Genomic DNA, 18,114 nt, shown 5'->3' with positions numbered 1-18,114 from the left:
GCTTTTCTTCCAAGGAGCAAATGTCTTTATTTCATGGCTGCAGTCACCATCTGCAGTGATTTTGGACATGTGGATTGAATAATCAGATTATCCAATGTTTAGTCATACAGTGGTAGTAACGATTGCTATGCTCAGTAGCTCAGTTTCGTCTGACTCTGCAACCCTGTGGACTGTAGCCTGCCAGGCTCCTCTATCCAGGGGATTTTCCAGGCAAGAATACTGGAGTGGGTTGCCATTTCCTTCTCCAGGGGAACTTCCCAGCGCAAGGATCAAACCCACGTCTCCTGCATTAGCAGGCTGATTGTTTATTGCTGAGCCATCGGGGAAGCCCAAAATAGCTTTTAACGTTTGAATCCACTTACAGAGGACGTGTTCTGTGTCGAGAATTTTCATGTGTTTTACATACATTATCTTTCTTTTTAATCTATTTTGCCATGCAGTTTGTGGGATCTCAGTTCCCCAACTAGGGAATGAACCCAGGCGATGGTAGTAAAAGCATGGAATCTTAACCATTAGATCACCAGGGAGCCCCCTAATGAAATTTACCTTCAAATATAGCTGTGACATTATATTTGATTTTTTTTTTACTGTTACAAATGTTGTGTGTGTATGTGTATAATAGCACTATATATACGTATATGTATGTCACTATATATATATATATATATATATATATATCCTGTGTATATGTATGTAATTTTTACACAGGTCATAAGAACACCTCATGGGAGAGACTTCGATGACTCTTTGGAAAGGTGTGAAGACTATCTGAGTTCAAGGTCGTGCAGCAAGCCCCAGCATTCAGCCAGGACCTTACTTGTTCATTCAGCACCCTCTACCATGCCGAAGCATTCTCCAAGCCCTGTGTTAAATCGAGCTTCTCTCAGGGAAAGGTAATGCTTAGTTTCTATTTCTGTATTAATTTTTGAATAATCATTAGAAAAGAGCAGGCAGTAATTATGTATGTCACGTGATTATTTGTAAAAGGGTAATTTGATTTTAAGAGAGTCACTGTAATTTTTCTTTGCTTAGAACATATTGCACAGTGTCAGATACTCCTCCCCAGCCCAGTTCTCTCAAAGTGAGTTTATTAACTATAGTGAGTTTATTAATTAGAGTCACTTTAACCCTAATTAAATATTGTAGTTCCCAAAGTGAAAAATAAAGTATATGATAATTGTTTTTAAGAGATTCATAGGAATTTAACATTATAGTCATGGCTTATGTATGAAAATAGCATAGGTTATTTTTTTTTTTACTGATAATAATGATACTTATTATCACCTGCTTTCATCAAATTACCTATTCCCAACTGCCAAGAGAATCTTAATGTGTGTGTGTGTGTGTGTTTTTAAGATAATCTTAATGTTAATGATCTAGTTCTCCCTCTAAAAATGTTTTGGCAAAGTTAAGACACTTGTTATAATTTGAATGTGAAAGAAATAATTCCTCTTCATCTGTTTTTGTTGTTGTTGAATCCAAATTGAAAATTCCTTGCCTCCCTCACAGTTAGTAACATAGAGAACAAGAATTGTCATAAATTAAAAAAAAAAAGCAAACAAACCCAACCCTCGGTGTTTAAGAAATTTTGTAGAAATTTGAAAACCTAAGAGATATACTGTCAACACATAGAAATATAATCTATCATCATACATGGTATCAAAAAGCTAAAAAGGCACACTAAATCTCTACAGCATGCTAGGGTCATCAGGCATAAATAAGAAAGTTTAAAGTAGCTGTACAGAATCTATCAAAAGTTTATCTCAAAGCCAATGATTCAAACAAGTGTGTGCCAGTTTGGGAACTGTACTAAAGCACCCCTGTTATGAACACATAAATTTGTTTCATCATTAGTCCTGTAACCATTTGAAATAGGTATATGAAAGAATGCTAGAGACGCTCATCCTAAATCAGGTAATTTTGACTAATGTTACTTCAAGTCAATCATGCCTCTGGAAATCAAGTTCAGATAGGTAGGTAAGTAGATACATACATACCTACATATATCTATATAGGGAGATATGTCTGTATGGCGGTAGGTTTCAAAAGTTCAAGAGAAGCTCTCAAAGAGAGGTTTTTCTACTGAAGTCTGATAACTTGTGTCTCTGTTATCAGGGGACTTCTTTGCATTCCACAACTGCTCAGATATTCAAACATTCAATTGGTGCTACTCTACTTTTCCCTACTTTTAGAATTAAGCACTTGTGGTTTTCTTGATTAGGTTCTTTGCTATATCTGTAGGTTTTCAAGCATTTTTTAAACCTATAACTCCTTGTATATCTTACTATAAACACTGATTTATTTTTCTGTTTTTTTGCATATTTTGAAGAAGTCTCCAATTATCTACTGCTATAGTAAAATATCAAATTTAATCTTGTGTTGTTTTTTCCCTTGTATATACTTTTGTCTCAGTATTTTGAAGTCAGGTTGATAAATTCTTCATTGAGGATGTTTTCAAAAATTCTTTATTGAGGCTAGCTAATATCAGCTGTCCCTTTTTCATATTTCAGTGCAGGGGATGGTTTAGAATAGGTGACAGCATTTGTTTTGACGTTGGATAGTAGATACAGATAAATAAGTTCTTTGCTAGAAGGATTCAGATATTAAACATTACATATTTTACCTATGACTGGAAGAAATTTGAGGTACTTTTAAAATTAAAGAATATAATAGTTATTTAGTTTGAACACATCTAAATAAGTTGATAAAATTTTATTTGGGTACTTTCTAGTATAAATAAACTTTTTTATTTTCACTAAGACAGAACACCTCTACTTCGAGTGTATTTTCTAAAAAAATCTAGATCTAGTCTGTAAAGGAAAGTAAAATATATCAGATAATAAGTCTTTAAGACAAATTACCAAGAGAAAAAACATTTTGTTCTTTTTAGCATGCTTAGTACTACATGTTTAAATATAAGACTTTCTATGATCTGGCTTTTAGGTGACTGAGAAATATACTAGAGTGTTTATACAATCCATTGGAATCAATAAACAATTTAAACTGATGTAAACGTAGATTGTGTGTCCTTGGCAAAATTGGGAGTATGACAGAACATACAGCTCTATTTTTTCTGGGTACATATTCATTAAAATTAAATAAGTTTTCCTCTAAGATTGCTGTAAAATGCTGACTCTTTATCATGTATAGGAATAAATACACTTTTCAAAGCTTTATCAGCGACTCTAAGCAAATGACTTTATTTATTTATCGTGAAGGTCCTTTTTGCTTTAAGCCTTTTAAAAGAATAACTCCAGTAGAGTTAGTACACCATAAACGGGTTTCACTTTTGATTATAAGTGTTATGTTTCAAAACCAGTTTTCTCTTCAAAGTATAAATATTAATATTATGGCATAATAATTATATTAGCTTATAGAGTTATTAATAAAATCAGACTAAAATAATAGCAAATCTAATTTAATAGGAGCTGATATTCTCATGCTAAAGGTTTTGCTTTCTAAATGGAGTAAGACTGTTAGGCAGTCATTCCTTATACCACAGCACAGACTAGTGGATCCTGTCACAGTATCATCAAAGAGATCCTCCTGGAGCTGCACATTTGAGTCTCTGATTTTCAAGATGTGTTACATACGTAGCCAATAATAAGGCCTGCCAATATATTTCCATAAGTGCAGGCAACACTTCCTGTTACAAATGCAGGAGATTAAGATTTAGTTATGGTTGGATCATCCATTATTGATTGAATTCTTTAAAACAGATTATGTAAATCATTTATCCTGCTTATTAGCTTATACTTTGTGTAAACACATAAAATTATAACTTTGTAAGGACAAACTTAGAAGCTAGAAGGTTTTAAGCAAACAATTAGCATTTTAGTAACTCATTCCTTTATAATGAATCCATCTGCAATGCAGGAGACACCGGTTAGATTCCTGGGTCAGGAAGATCTGCTGGAGAAGGGATAGGCTACCTATTCCAGTATTCTTGGGCTTCCCTTGTGGTTCAGCTGGTAAAGAATCTGCCTGCAGTGCGGGAGACCTGGGTTCAATCCCTGGGTTGGGAAGATCCCTTGGAGAAGGGAACAGCTACCCACTCCAGTATTCTGGCCTGGAGAATTCCATGGTCTGTATAGTCCATGGTGTCACAAAGAGTCAGACCCGACTTAATGACTTTCACTCATTTCCTTTATAAAGGGATTATCAAGAATATGTCATGTAGATACCTTATAATCAGATGGATGTAGAAATTTTCATTGTCACTTAATAAAGCAAGATATCTTAATTATACTAGTACCAGTTTTGAGTTTGGGAAATGCATGAGAAAGAGAAATGATGGACTGCTTTACTTCTTTGGCATGTTTAATTCCAAGAATGGAAAATAATTTTAAAGGTACTATATGTGGAATTATTGCTCTAATATAAAAATTTATATCTTTGGTTAGAGAGAAAGCTCTAAAGAATTATATATGAACATTGTTAAAATGGTTAGGTATATAGATTTGCTGTCCCCAAAGCATGTCCAACTTCGTTCGACTATTAATTGAACATATTGTGAGGACCTAATACTACAGTTGAGGTTGAGTATTTGATTTTATATCTGTCTTTCATCCTCAGTCAAAGAAAGAAAATATGTTATTCTAATCCTTATATGTTATCACAAAGGGATAAGAAAAAGTAACTATGTGTCTGGCATTTGGTTATTTATTTTTCTCTCCCTCTGGCTGCAAGTCATCTTTGTTTTTTATGTCTACAGGTTCCATTCTGATTGGTGTTCACCTTCCAACTGTGATGAGATCCATGACCGGGTAAAGAATGTCTTGAAATCACATCAGGCTCATCAAAGACATTTATATGTTAGTTTCTAAATTTTTCTCTTGAAGGCTTTTTTTTTTAATTAGGCATGAAAACCACCCAAGATGTTTAACGCTCATGATATTTAATCCCTGGGAAGGAAAAGAAAAGATACAACCTCCATTTAATGGAAGTCAGTGGTTTAGCTAAAGGGAACATATCTAACTTCCTGCCTGACCTGAGTCATTATGCAAAATGTTTGACACAGATCATGTTAACTATAAAAAAATATTAGTGATACTTATCTCATAAAGTGTCGATAAGTAGTGACTTCATGATTTTTCACAGCCTTCAAAATATGGGAACTCTTGTTTTATGACCCAGAATAAATTCCATTTCCTGCAAATAGATTTGATTGAATGGTAGAATGAGAGAAGGGATGAGACATGTGTTTTGGAGAAGTTTCCCAGCTGATTTTTATGCTAATTAAATACTTAAAAGAGGAAAAGAGGAGATCAGGTTTATCAGTTTAGTACTAAATAACATCAGGATGAGAATCTGACATAAGGCAAATGAACATAAAAATAAATGACAGGTGGGAAATAATTACAGTATATTATTCTTTTCGTGTTTGGTATCTTGTTTCAGTCATTTATTTAAAAACAATTATCAGGAGTCATGTTGGACACCAAGCTTGGTCCTGGGAATATAACTGGATTATATGACATTGGCATCATTTTATATAGTTGAAAGCTTCTATTATGCATACTGATTTTAAATTAAACTTGTTTTCAAAGTATAATATAATTACAGATAGTCCCAGTGACTGCCTGTCCTAAGATTAACATTATCCTAACTTCTAATAATAAGATTAGAAGTGTTAGAAGATTAGAAGTAAAAGTATTGCATATTTTTATGTTTATAGCAGTGACATCCTACCATGTCTTTTCTCTTTTTTTTCTTTTTTTTCATTTTGTTTTTCTAGTTCAGATATTTTTGCAATGCAGACATCTTGTTACCTAGTTCTTCACTCTTGCTGCAGCATGGTATTTCATTGTGTGAAAATACTACCATTGGTTAATGCATTCATCTATTGATGGACCTTTGGGTTGTTTCTGGTTTGAGCTATTTTAGAAATGTTATGAACAGTATGTATCCTCAGATAACATTGTATACATTTTATTTGGGTATGTTGCCACCACTATATTGCTTAGTCATAAACTGTATAAACATTAAGCTTTTCCAAGTGATTTTAACAATTTACACTCCCACTACCAGTGTGAATGAGTTCAGTTTGTTTCATTGCTCACTTCTACTTGATAGGTTGTGTACATGTATATGTGTGTGTGCATACATGCATTTTAATTTTGACATTTTGATTGTCAGTAGTTTTATCACATAATGGTTTCAATTCACTGTTTCCTGGTGACTAGTTCATTGGCTATTTGGGTATTCTCTTTTGTGAGTATTTGTTCAAGTTACTTGCCCATTTTTATACTGTATTGTCTCTTTTAATTTGTTAAAATTTCCATATAGATTCTTGACATGTCAGATATATGTTTTATAATTTTCTTTTCCCACTCTGTACCTTGCCTTTTCTTTCTTTTAATGATATCTTTTGATGAAAAGAAGTTCTTAAGTCCAATGAATCCAATTTACCTTTTTTATTAGCATTTTTAGAATGTTTGTCTTATCAATGGAAATAATCAATAAACAATCTAAAATAAGAATAGAAATATTTTATTAGAGCCAGACTGAGAACTATAGCCCAAGAAGTTTGAATTGTGAAGGAGTAGCACTTGAATTGGGAAAAGGCAATGGCACCCGACTCCAGCACTCTTGCCTGGAAAATAGGAGCCTGGTAGGCTGCAGTCCATGGGGTCACGGAGAGTTGGACGCGACTGAGCGACTTCACTTTGACTTTTCACTTTCATGCTTTGGAGAAGGAAATGGCAACCCACTCCAGTATTCTTGCCTGGAGAATCCCAGGGATGGGGGAGCCTGATGGGCTGCCGTCTATGGGGTCGCACAGAGTCGGGCACGACTGACGCGACTTAGCAGCAGCAGCAACACTTGAATTGTGTTCCTCCAGACTACAAAATGGAAGAGGCTTATATCAGCAAAACCCACGGAGTTATAGATAGATGAGTTAAGTAAAGATTGGTTATGGTCCGAAATGGCTGTGTAGTCACAAGTGGAGACCTTGTGACCTTAAGATTGCAGTTGACTGCTGCTGCAGATGTCTTGAGAACTGCTAGTATCCTGGAGTTCGATAAAGTTCAGAAAAACTGCTGGCCATAAGAACTGCTGGCTGTAATTAGCGTAAAGTTCAAGCCACATGACAGAGAGGACAGAATGACTTCTCCATCCCTCAGTATGTGAAAATTTCTTCTCTTAGTTTACTTCAAGACTCCATCCTATGTTTTCTTCTAAAGACTTTTTGTTTGCTTTCACATTTAAGCATATGATCTAGTAGGAATTATTTTTTCTGCATAGTGGTAGGAAGGTTGCAAATTTCAAGAAAGTTTCAAGTTCTGTGACTGTGGATGTCTCTTTTTCTTTCTAGTTCTGTTAACTTTGTTTTATATATTTTGAAGCCATGTTGGTTGGATACAGATTTCAGACTATGATACAAACCTTTTATTGTAAAGTGTCCTTTTTTATTTCTAGTATTATTTCTTATTTCATAGTACTATGTAGCAACACCTACACTGCTAGGCATATAGTTAGAGCAACTTTATTTTGTCCATATTTACATGGTGTATATTTTCCATCCTTTTTTTAATCATTATATTTAAAGTGTGTATCTTGTGAATAGCACATGAGATTTTTTTCCAGATTGAAAATCTAGAATTCTTATGTGACTGATGCAGCTTTCATTTGAGTTAATAACTTTTTTATAATCCTTTTCCTTTTTATTAACTTGTTATTCACTTTTTTAAACTATGTTATTGGTTGCCCTAGAGATTGTAGCTTGCGTACATAACAAATTATTTCTTTGTTGACCTCACCAATAATGTTGGGACCTAAAAACATTTAACTTTTTTTAACCTGCCTCATTTTTTGGATATCTATTATCTTGCATTTTGATTCTACATATGTAAAACATACAACAAATTCATTTTGCTTGTGTAGTAATGTTTATTCATTTTAATCACATATTTACCTTTTCTGTTATTACTCATCCTTTCCTGAGGTTCCATGTTCCAATTTCAGTTTTTGAGTCATTTTCCTCCCCCCTGTAGTACTTTCTTTAATGCTACTATCCTGGCTTTGAATTCCAATTTTGTTTGTTTAAAAACATCATGGTTCTACTTTTATGTAGGATTATAAAATTCTGTATTATATCCAGGTTGGTGGCTGTTTCCTTTTGGCGCTTTATCTTTCTAATTTTTGGCCATACCACAGGGATCTTAGTTCCCCAATCAGGGATTGAACCTCTGCTCTCAGCAGGGAAAGCATGGAGTCCTAACCACTGGACCACTCGGGCATTTCCTCCTGTGACACTTCAAGGAAGCCATTCACTGTCTTCTGGCTTCTTTTGTGTCACTTGAATGTCACCTGTCATTCCTCTGAAGTACCGTAGGGTTTCCCCACACTGTTGCATTTAAGATTTGCTCTTCAACTTTGTGTTTAGTAATCTATGATATGCCTAAATATAGTTTTCTTGGATTAATTCTACATTATTTACAGAGCTTCTTAAATTTTTAAGTTGATATCTTTCATCAATTTTGGAAAACCCATTCATTCTTTCTTTAAACATTGGTTCTGTTCCAATACTGTCCCTCTGGAATTTCAAATTACACTTCTATAGGGTCTTTAGACTGTATATCATATGTATCTTATGCTTGTTTTGATGTTATTTTTTTAATCTCATTAAAGAAATTTAATTTAAAGTTAGGAATCTCCCATATAAGAAAACCCTAAGCCCAGAGGCTTTCTCTAGTGAATTCAACCAAACCTTTAAGGAAAACATAATGCTAGTTTTACACATTCCTGAAAATAGAGAAAAAATACATCCTGGGTCATCTCATGATATCAACATTTCTTCTAATGTCAAATAGATAATTACGTTACAAGAAAAGAAAAATAGACCAAAATCCCATATAATATATACATAAAAATCCTTAACAACATGTTAGCAAATTAGAATCAGCAATATATAAAAAGGAAAATGTATTATAATCAAGTAGACTTATTCCAGAAACACAATGTAAATTCATCCTATTAACAGATTAAATACATTTTGTTCTGTGTCATTTCAATAGATGGAAAAAGTATACAGCAAAGTTTAACTCTATTCATGTTAAACACTCTTGGTAAAGTTGAGGTAGAAGCATTCCTTAACCTAATTAAGAAGCATCTTTTTTTTAATATAAATTTATTTAAAACCTACTGCTGATGTTATACTTAATGGTGAAAGACTAAATGCTTTTTCCCCCTAAGCTCAGAAGCAAGGCAAGCAAGCCCTCTCTCACCATTTCTTTAACATCATACTGGGAGTCTTAGATTGTACAGATAGATAAGAACATAGATAAAAGGCATAAAGGTTAGAAGGGAAGAAACAAAACTATTTGCAAAGGATATGGTTATTTATGTAGAAAATTCCAAATGATCTACAGAAAAACTCCTAAGAAGTAAGTTTATCAATGTCACAGGATAAAAAGAAAGTAATTTTTTCCTATATACTAGCAATGAACAATTGGAATTTAAAAAAAGAAAATCCATATAGTTTACAATAGCACCAGCAACTGAAGTGCTTACATAAAATTCTAACAGGATTATACAGAATGCAGGATCTGCGTTCTGAGAACTACAAAACACTGTCGAAAGAAATCAAAGAGAGAACTAAAACAGAGTTACACCATATTCATTGGTTGGAAGACTTAATGTTAAGATGTAAGTTTTTCCCAGTTTGAACTCTAGATTCAATGAAATCATAAAACCCCATCAAGCTTTCAAATGGATATTGATAAGCTGATTCTAAAATGTGAATGGAAGAGTACTTGAGATACCAAAGAAGTTCTGAAAAAACAAAATTGGAGGATCCACCACCTAATTTTAAGATTTAACTGTAAAGCACAGCAATGAAGACTGTGTGTGTGTGTGTGTGTGTGTGTGCGCGCGCGCGCGCGCGCGCGCGCACGCGCACTCAGGCATTTAGTTGTGTCCAACTCTTTGCGACCCCATGGGCTGTAGCCTGCAAGGTGTGTGTGTGTGTGTGTGCGCGCGTGCGCGCGCGCTCAGGCACTTAGTTGTGTCCAACTCTTTGTGACCCCATGGACTGTAGCCTGCAAGGCTCTTATGTCCCTGGAATTTTCCAGGCAAGAATCCTAGAGCCGGTTGCCATTTCCTACTCCACGAGATCTTCCCAACCCAAGGATTGAACCCGAGTCTTTTGTGGCTCCTGCATTGGCAAATGGACTCTTTATCACTGTGCCACCAATGAAGACTGTGGTATTGATTAACTTGTAGACACAGATATCAAGGAATAGAAGAAATCCTCTAGAAATAGACCCACACAAGTACTGATTTTTAACAAAAGTATAAACCCAATTAAATAGAGTCTTTGCATTTATTCTCTTTTAACACATGGTTGTGGATAACCAAAAACAAACTGCTGACACATAATTAAAAATATATCAAAAATATATCATAGACCTAAAACATAGTAGGGGCTTCCCTGGTAGCTTAGCTGGTAAAGAATATGCCTGCAATGCAGGAGACCCAGGTTTGATTCCTGGGTCAGGAAGCTCCCCTGGAGATGGGATTGGCTACCCACTCCAGTATATTGGGATTTATCTGGTGCCTCAGACAGTAAGGAATCTGCCTGCAATGCAGGAGACCTGGGTTCGATCTCTGGGTTGGGAAGATCCCCTAGAAGAGAGCATGACAACCCACCCTAGTATTCTTGCCTGGAGAATCCCCATGGAAGAGGAGCCTGGCAGGCTGCAGTCTATGGAGCTGCAAAAGAGCTGGACATGATTGAGCAACTAAGCCCAGCACAAAACATAGTAGAAAATCCATTTAATTTATATTTTTAAATGACTTTAGATATGACATCAAACACATGATCTATAAAGGAAAAGGAAAGTGAAAGTGTTAGTCACTTAGTCATGTCTGACTCTTTGTGACCCTGTAGACTGTTGCCTACCAGGCTTCTCTGCCCTTGGGATTCTCCAGGCAAGAATATTAGAGTGGGTTGCCAGTCCCTTCTGCAGACAATCTTCCTGATCCAGGGATCAAACCCAGGTCTCCAGCATTGCAGGCATATTCTTTGCCATATGAGCCACCAGGGAAGCCCTATAAAGGAAAAGGCAAGTTATTGCTAAATGTTATTAAAATTAAATTTTTTTGCTCTATGAAGACACTGTTAAGAGAATAGAAAGATTAACCCTTGTCTAAATAAAAATATTTGTAAATCACATATATAGTTAAGGACTTATATCCAAAACTGAAATATATAAAACAACTCTTCAGGCTCAACGATAAATAAATAAATAAAATTAAAACTGGGTATATGATCTGAACAGACATTTTATCCAGTTAGCATATGAAAAGATGCTCAGTAGTCAATATAGAAATGCAAATTAATACAACCTAAGATACTATTACACACCTATTAGAATTTGTTGAACAAAACTACCCCCCAGTGCCTCCCTAAAAAGAAACCCTAAAAATACTGTCAAGAATATGGGACAACAGGAATTATCATTTAATGCTGGTGGGAATGCTCAAACTTACAGCCACTCTTGAGAACAGTTTGAAGGTAGTTTTGTGTAAGTTTAAACATACACTTGCCATATGACCCAGCAGTCCTTCTCTTAGCTATTTACCCAGGTGAACTGAAAGCATATCTTCACACAGAAACCTGTATGTGAATGTTTAAGGTAAGGTAAGGTAAGGTGAAGTCGCTCAGTCGTGTCCGACTCTTTGCGACCCCGTGGACTGTAACCTACTAGGCTTCTCCGTCCATGGGATTCTCCAAGCAAGAATACTGGAGTGGATTGCCATTTCCTTCTCCAGGGGATCTTCCTGACCCAGGGATCGAACCCATGTCTCCCGCATTGGAGGCAGACGCTTTAACCTCTGAGCCACCAGGGAAGCTGAATGTTTATAGAAACTTTATTCATCATTTCCAAAAACAACATGTTCTTTAATTATGAATGGTGAACAAACCATGGTATAGCCATTCAATGAAATATAATTCAGCAACAAAAAAGAGTAAGCTATTAATGAATGTTACATGATGAATCTTAAATTTAGTTTTGCTAAATAAAAAAAGCCAGAACCCCAAAGCTATACATTGCATGATTTTATTTATATGACATTGCTAAAATAGCAAAGGTTAGGAGACACAGAAGCTGTTAACTGCAAAGAAACTCACCTCACGGGAATTTTTAGGGTACAGGCACTGATTAATATACTGGTATGACTGATATATGACTTAATATATTTGTCAAAACTCCTAGGAAAATGGCTGATAGCTGAGAGTAGTTTTTATATTTTTAAATGACTTGGTGGGGGGAGACAGAATATTTTACTCTTCTAATATACATTAGAAAGAGTTAAATTTATTATATAAAAATTTAATGTGTCATGTTGACTCTTTTGAAGATTTAATGTAGATTATAATGAACTAGCAGTATTAAAATTACAAGACTTGTCTTTAAATTAGCTTATCTAAATAACTTCAGAATATGGTGTTTTGGCTAGATACTGTAAAGCTAAAGCCAAGAAGAACTACATGATCTCTATATTCTTATTTGGAAATTAACCAAACTTTTTCTGGAAAGAGCCAGATAGTAATTATTTTCTGTGTGTATGCTGTGGGATCTCTGTTATAACTACTCAACTCTACTAATAGAGCACAAAAGCAGTCATAGAGAACACATAAACAAATGATCATGACTGTGTTCCAGTAAAACTTTATCCATGTGCACTAAAATGTGAATTCCTTGAAATTTTCATGAAATGCTCTGTCTTTCCCCACCTAGTCATTTAAGAGCATAAAAATTACTCTCAGCTATCAGTCATACCAAAACAGGCAAAGGGCCAGAATTGCCCTGGGAGCTGTTTGCCAACCCTTGCTCTAGTAGATAAATGTGCTTTACACAGTGATATGGATTAATAATTCTGAAAATGCTTTACATTTATATGAGAGTTGGACAAATAAGTAAATAAATTGTGGATAAAATAACCAGGTTTCTCACTGTCAGAAAAAGAAGTTACAAAGAAACAAGATGGATAAAGCTAGAATGAACTCTGTGAAGCTGGAGTCTGAGATGACAGTTTTAATTCATGGTTTTTTTTTTAGTATATACAAATAGATTAATTCAGAGTTATTCCTGTCTTTACCCTTTGAAAGGGCCTAGAGGGAGTGACAACCCAATAACAATAAGCATACCCAGCTCCCAGATCTAACACCTATTATTTCTGAATATTTATTTTCTATGAAAATCAACAGGCCTTTTTTTCTTAGAGCAATAGTTAATTCTCAGGGTAGAGCCTAGAACATCTTACATTATGGAAAGTGATGAACTGTTCAAAATGTAAGAAGAATAGGGGTATATCTGTCTAAAGGACACAGGAGCGACCTGAATGAGCCCCCCAACTGGCCATTTCTTGAATAATTTGAGCAACAAAATAAATAGCATTAGTATTGAATTATATGAAATAAATATCCATGAATCCACACTGATGTAAATGAAACAGTGAATAAATAATGGTGAGAATGAACCAATCTTCCTTACCGAAGAATCCTAAATAATAATTGTTGATATTGCCCACTCTAAGAATAGAGCTTAATTCTTCTCTTGCTCTTGGGCTGGGCTTGATTTACGTCTAAGAATAGAACATGGAAAAAACGAAATAATAATTTAGGTGGCACAGTGGTAAAGAATCACCTGCCAACGTGGGAGACAGAGATTTGATCCCTGGGTTGGAAGAGGAAATGGCAACCCACTCCAGTATCCTTGCCGAGAAAAATCCCATGGAAAGAGGAGCCTGGCAGATTCCAGTCCATGGGGTCACCAAATGTTGGACACAAGTGACTGACTGAGTGCGCACAGTTTTGGTGGAGAAATCTGGCAGGTGGCACCACTTTATTATCAAAGTGATCAAGATTCACATCACTAGTGACAACCGATGTTGATAGCAGGCATCCCTTTATATCAGGGGATGTGAAGGACATGTCTGTGTCATATTGTTCTGCCAAACCCATAACCTTGGCCTAAATGTGAGAATACATCAGACAAAACCAAATGGAGGAACTTTGTACAAAATAGCTGACTGGTATGTCAAAATCAGGAGACAGCAGCACAGAAACTTATCACAGATTGGAGGAAACAAAGGAGAAACGATGACTAAATGCAGCACGGCATCCTATTTTGGATCCTGGAACAGAAATATTTTTTTCATGTGAAAAAATTGGTGAAATCCAAATAAAGTCTGTAGTTTAGATAATAGTATACAATGTTAATTTCTTAGTTTTGCAAAATTTACTCTGCTTGTATGAAATGTTAACATTAAGAGAACTTGGATGAAGGGTGACGTTTCTGTGCACAAGAACTCTTCATCTTTGTAATTTGTCTCTAAATATTTTTTTAAAAACCTATTGAGTTCTTCATTTTCAGTCCTTTTGACTTTTACCTGAGAGTTGGTGTGATTACAGACCCCTTCCTGCTCATGTGAATATATGTGCAGCCACCCAATCATGTTCAACTCTTTGCGACCCCATGGACTGTAGCCCACCAGGCTCCTCATAAAATTTTCCAGGCAAGAATACTGGAGTGGGCTGCCATTTCCTACTCCAAGGGCTCTTCCTGACCCAGGGCGCAAACTCACATCTCTTGTGTTTCCTGCATTGGCAGGCAGATTCTTTACCACTGCGCTACCTGAGAAGTCCCTTCATTCTCATAGGTACTATTTACAACGCTCATCTTCTCAGGCAAGATAGAAAATTCTTTCTGCTTTTCAGAGACTTTCTGCTGAGTTTTTGTCCCTTCACCCTGTATAGTTTCAGATATTCTACAAGTGTATTGAGGAACAGTCAACTCAGTTTTGCACCCAGTGAGTCTCATTGAGTTTTGGCCTCTCAGATTTTCAGTTTTGTCCATCTAACATAGTAAGACTGGCAAAACACTGCTGATTTGTTTGTCCTCCAACAGAGGGCCTGTCACAAAGCATACTTTTCTCAACTTTTTGTTCTGTTCTCAGAATTCACAAATGTCCCTAGGAAAATAACAGCTGTAGGCTGTTAACTCACTCTTCCCCTCAGGAATCTTGGCACTACTCAGTGTTGTTTAAGCAGCTTTCTAATGCCTTTAAACAAAGGCAATATAAGTATACATATACATGCACATACACAGACACACACAAACAACCCCTTCCTGCTCGAAAGTAAAAGACTTCAGCATCACTTCTTTTAAACACTTTAATTTGTCTTTGTCCCTGACCTGCCTTTTTTAAGTGGAAGGCAGTCAGGTTGCTCACGTTGACTTACATGGTATACTAAATCTCAGTATCTTAAATTGTTTTACATTAAGAGCAATCTGAACACAAGCTCTTCAAATTATTCTTTTTTTTTTTTTTGCTTCAGTTCTTTCTTGCAGTATATATTGAACATTTTCATCAAGTATCTGTATCCTCTGTTGCTTAGACTATGCAAAGCACTGGGGATATTCTCGTGAAATCAAATTTTCCATAAGGAACTTATGTAATTCCGTTATTATTTTTAAACCAAAAAAGAAATGTGAAAGATTAAAAAAGTAGTGTGGCACAGTATATGATGAAGGATAAGAATAAAAAGCATAAGTAGGAAATGTTATTGTTTTTCCAGAGAAAAACTGAAATTGGTTACATAGGAATAATAACTTTATTAAACATTTACTATAGGCCAGGCACCATGCATGTATTTATTATTCCATTTTATCCTCATAACAATTTTACAAAGTGAGTACTATTAAGAAGTACTATTTCATAGATAAGAAACTGAGCCTCAGAAAAGTTATGACTTCTATATAAGGTCACATAGCTACTTAGGATGGTTGGAGCCAAGATTTAAATTTATATTAATACTCTTTGATCTTGAACACTAAGCTCTAAGAATACATACAGTCTTATACATATATCTAACAATATGCCTAAGCATAAACATGTGAAAACATGCAAACACAAGATCCATGTTCAGAAACAAACAGCAACATACCAGAGACACACATTGCAAATTGTACAGTAAAACACACTCCCTAAATACAGATCAGGCCAAAGTCCATGTTGGTCCTGTCTGAAAGATACAGACAAAGCTATACCATCTTGAATACAAATGTTAGGTTTTTTGGATTTTTTAAAAATTACATCACAATTTTTAAAAGTAAAGAAAAGTTTTTATTTCACGAAGAATTTAAATATCAACCTCTTCTGGGGCAGTAAAAAGGTCCTTCATAAATCCTTAAATGTTTTATTAGTACAGAGGAGAGTAAAACATATTGTATCAGAAATTTGACAGTCATTTATAAATGAAGAGAACCCATCTCAAACAAGCTAATGGAAGTTAGTAATCATGAAAGACCCCTTTGGAAATAAAACCCAGCTGAGTAAGAAGACTCTTGACATTTTGTCTTAAACATTTTTTCAAGAAAATATAAAATTATTTCAACAAAGCCCCAGTCCTTCTGTTATAGCGTCTGAAACCCCAGTTTCCGGTGCCTTTTGGCACAAATAAGAGAGTGTGATGTAATCCTATCAGCCTATACTGTCTAGAAGTTTACGTTTTTACATAAAACTCATTCTGAAAATTGTGAGGCATAATCCAGTTAAACTAGAAGGTTCTTGTTGGGCCAAATTGTGGGGAAAACCAAATAGGAAGCATAGACTTTATCCTGAAATCCAGGAGTCATGAAGTCAGATGCATTCAGGAGTTAGGATAGGTGTTGAGTACTGTGACCCATAGCGACACTCTGTAACCTCTGTGGATGAGAAAACAAACCACTACTCAGCTCTGGATAAAAGTGTTGCTGTATAGGAATTCAGGCACAAGGTTGCCAGATCTTCCAATTATTTTTTTAAAGTTTTCATTTTAATATAAATTTGTTGTCTTTAATTCACATTAAAACAAAACATTCTGTGGTCCAAACAAAGTACATATACCCACTGCTATCTGGCAACCTCTTCTTGTGTGATCAGTGTATAATCAGTGTTTTTCTTAGGAAATGAATTTGATAGCATTAAGTAGTAGGTTGGCTTGTGCAAAGAATGACAATTTAGAGTGAGATTTGTGAAAAAAATATAATGAAAGAATAAATCAAGAAGGGTATATGATTTGCCAGGGAATAGTATGTTTTAAATATTAAAATTCTGAAGTTGATTAGTAAGTCTAACAAATTTAATAAATAAATTGCTCTGTATGCCTGCAACTAGGACTGTGTGCTCTTTTATGGAGGCTGTGTCTGGAACCAGTCTGTTCAGCAAGTACTGTTCTATTCCAGTTTCCTGATAGGTTTCTTGTATTAGTAGAATTGGTATATATAACATATTTAGAATGGCACAGGCATATACAAAGTATTTAATAATGTTTGCTATTCTTTTTTTAAAATCACTTTTCTATGATGATAATAAATTGGAGATTATTATAAGCAACCGAGAAGTCAGTTTCACAAAGGAATAATGAGATTGTTACTTTTTTCCCCTGAAAAATCCACTTTTGGTTTTATTGACTCTTGTTGTATATATTTTTCCTACATTATTAATTTTTGGCCTATATCACTTCCTTCTTCTTTCTTTGGAGTTAATTTGCTGTTCTTTCTGTTAGAAACTTTCAGTGACTATTCACATCATGAAATTTAGTCTTTTTCCTATTGTATACATGTATTTAATTAAAACTATAGATTTCATACCCATCTAATCAATGTCATATTTTTACTACTATTTCCACTGTAATTTTTCTTTTATCCTTGGGATATTTAAAAGTATATTGCTAGATTCTCAAACATTTTTGGTGTGGGAGGAATCTTTTTTTTTTTTTTTAATTTTTGCTTCATTCTACTGTAGCTTGAGTACACATGAGTTTTCAGTCTTCTGAAACTTTTGAGATCTCTTTTATGCTCAATATGTGGTCCATTTTCCTTCCAAGTGCATTTTAGAAAAAAACACATAATATCTGTTTTTGTTGAGCTTAGTGTGCTTGACAACTAGGTCAAGTTTGTTAATATGGTTCAGTTTTTCTTTATCCTCACTGACTTTTTCTTGTCTGTTAATTCTATCAGCTACTGGGAGAACAGTTTTTAAAAATCTCCCATTGTAATTTGCCTGTTTTAATTTCCCTGTTCTAACAATTTGAGCTTTGTGTATTTTGGATTATAC

At 34.9% G+C, this 18,114-nt stretch overlaps 1 protein-coding gene across 2 annotated transcripts in view; it reads left to right on the top strand.

Annotated features, from left to right (window-relative positions):
- SPATA6 (spermatogenesis associated 6) overlaps nucleotides 1–18,114 on the top strand; it is a 166,633-nt gene that overhangs the window by 119,292 nt on the left and 29,227 nt on the right. Inside the window, exons 10-11 of one of the 2 annotated variants that reach the window (XM_069590989.1) lie at nucleotides 709–893; nucleotides 4,715–4,766. In XM_069590989.1, coding sequence (XP_069447090.1) covers nucleotides 709–893; nucleotides 4,715–4,766 — 237 coding nt within the window. Of the gene's footprint in view, nucleotides 1–708; nucleotides 894–4,714; nucleotides 4,815–18,114 lie in introns of both variants that reach the window. The other variant, XM_069590979.1, reaches the window with a different exon arrangement.

The sequence above is a fragment of the Ovis canadensis genome, chromosome 1 (assembly GCF_042477335.2).
Source record: "Ovis canadensis isolate MfBH-ARS-UI-01 breed Bighorn chromosome 1, ARS-UI_OviCan_v2, whole genome shotgun sequence".
Taxonomy (NCBI): Eukaryota; Metazoa; Chordata; class Mammalia; order Artiodactyla; family Bovidae; genus Ovis; species Ovis canadensis.
The sequence above is the reverse complement of the archived record's forward strand: the minus strand, read 5'-3'. Positions and strand labels throughout refer to the sequence as shown.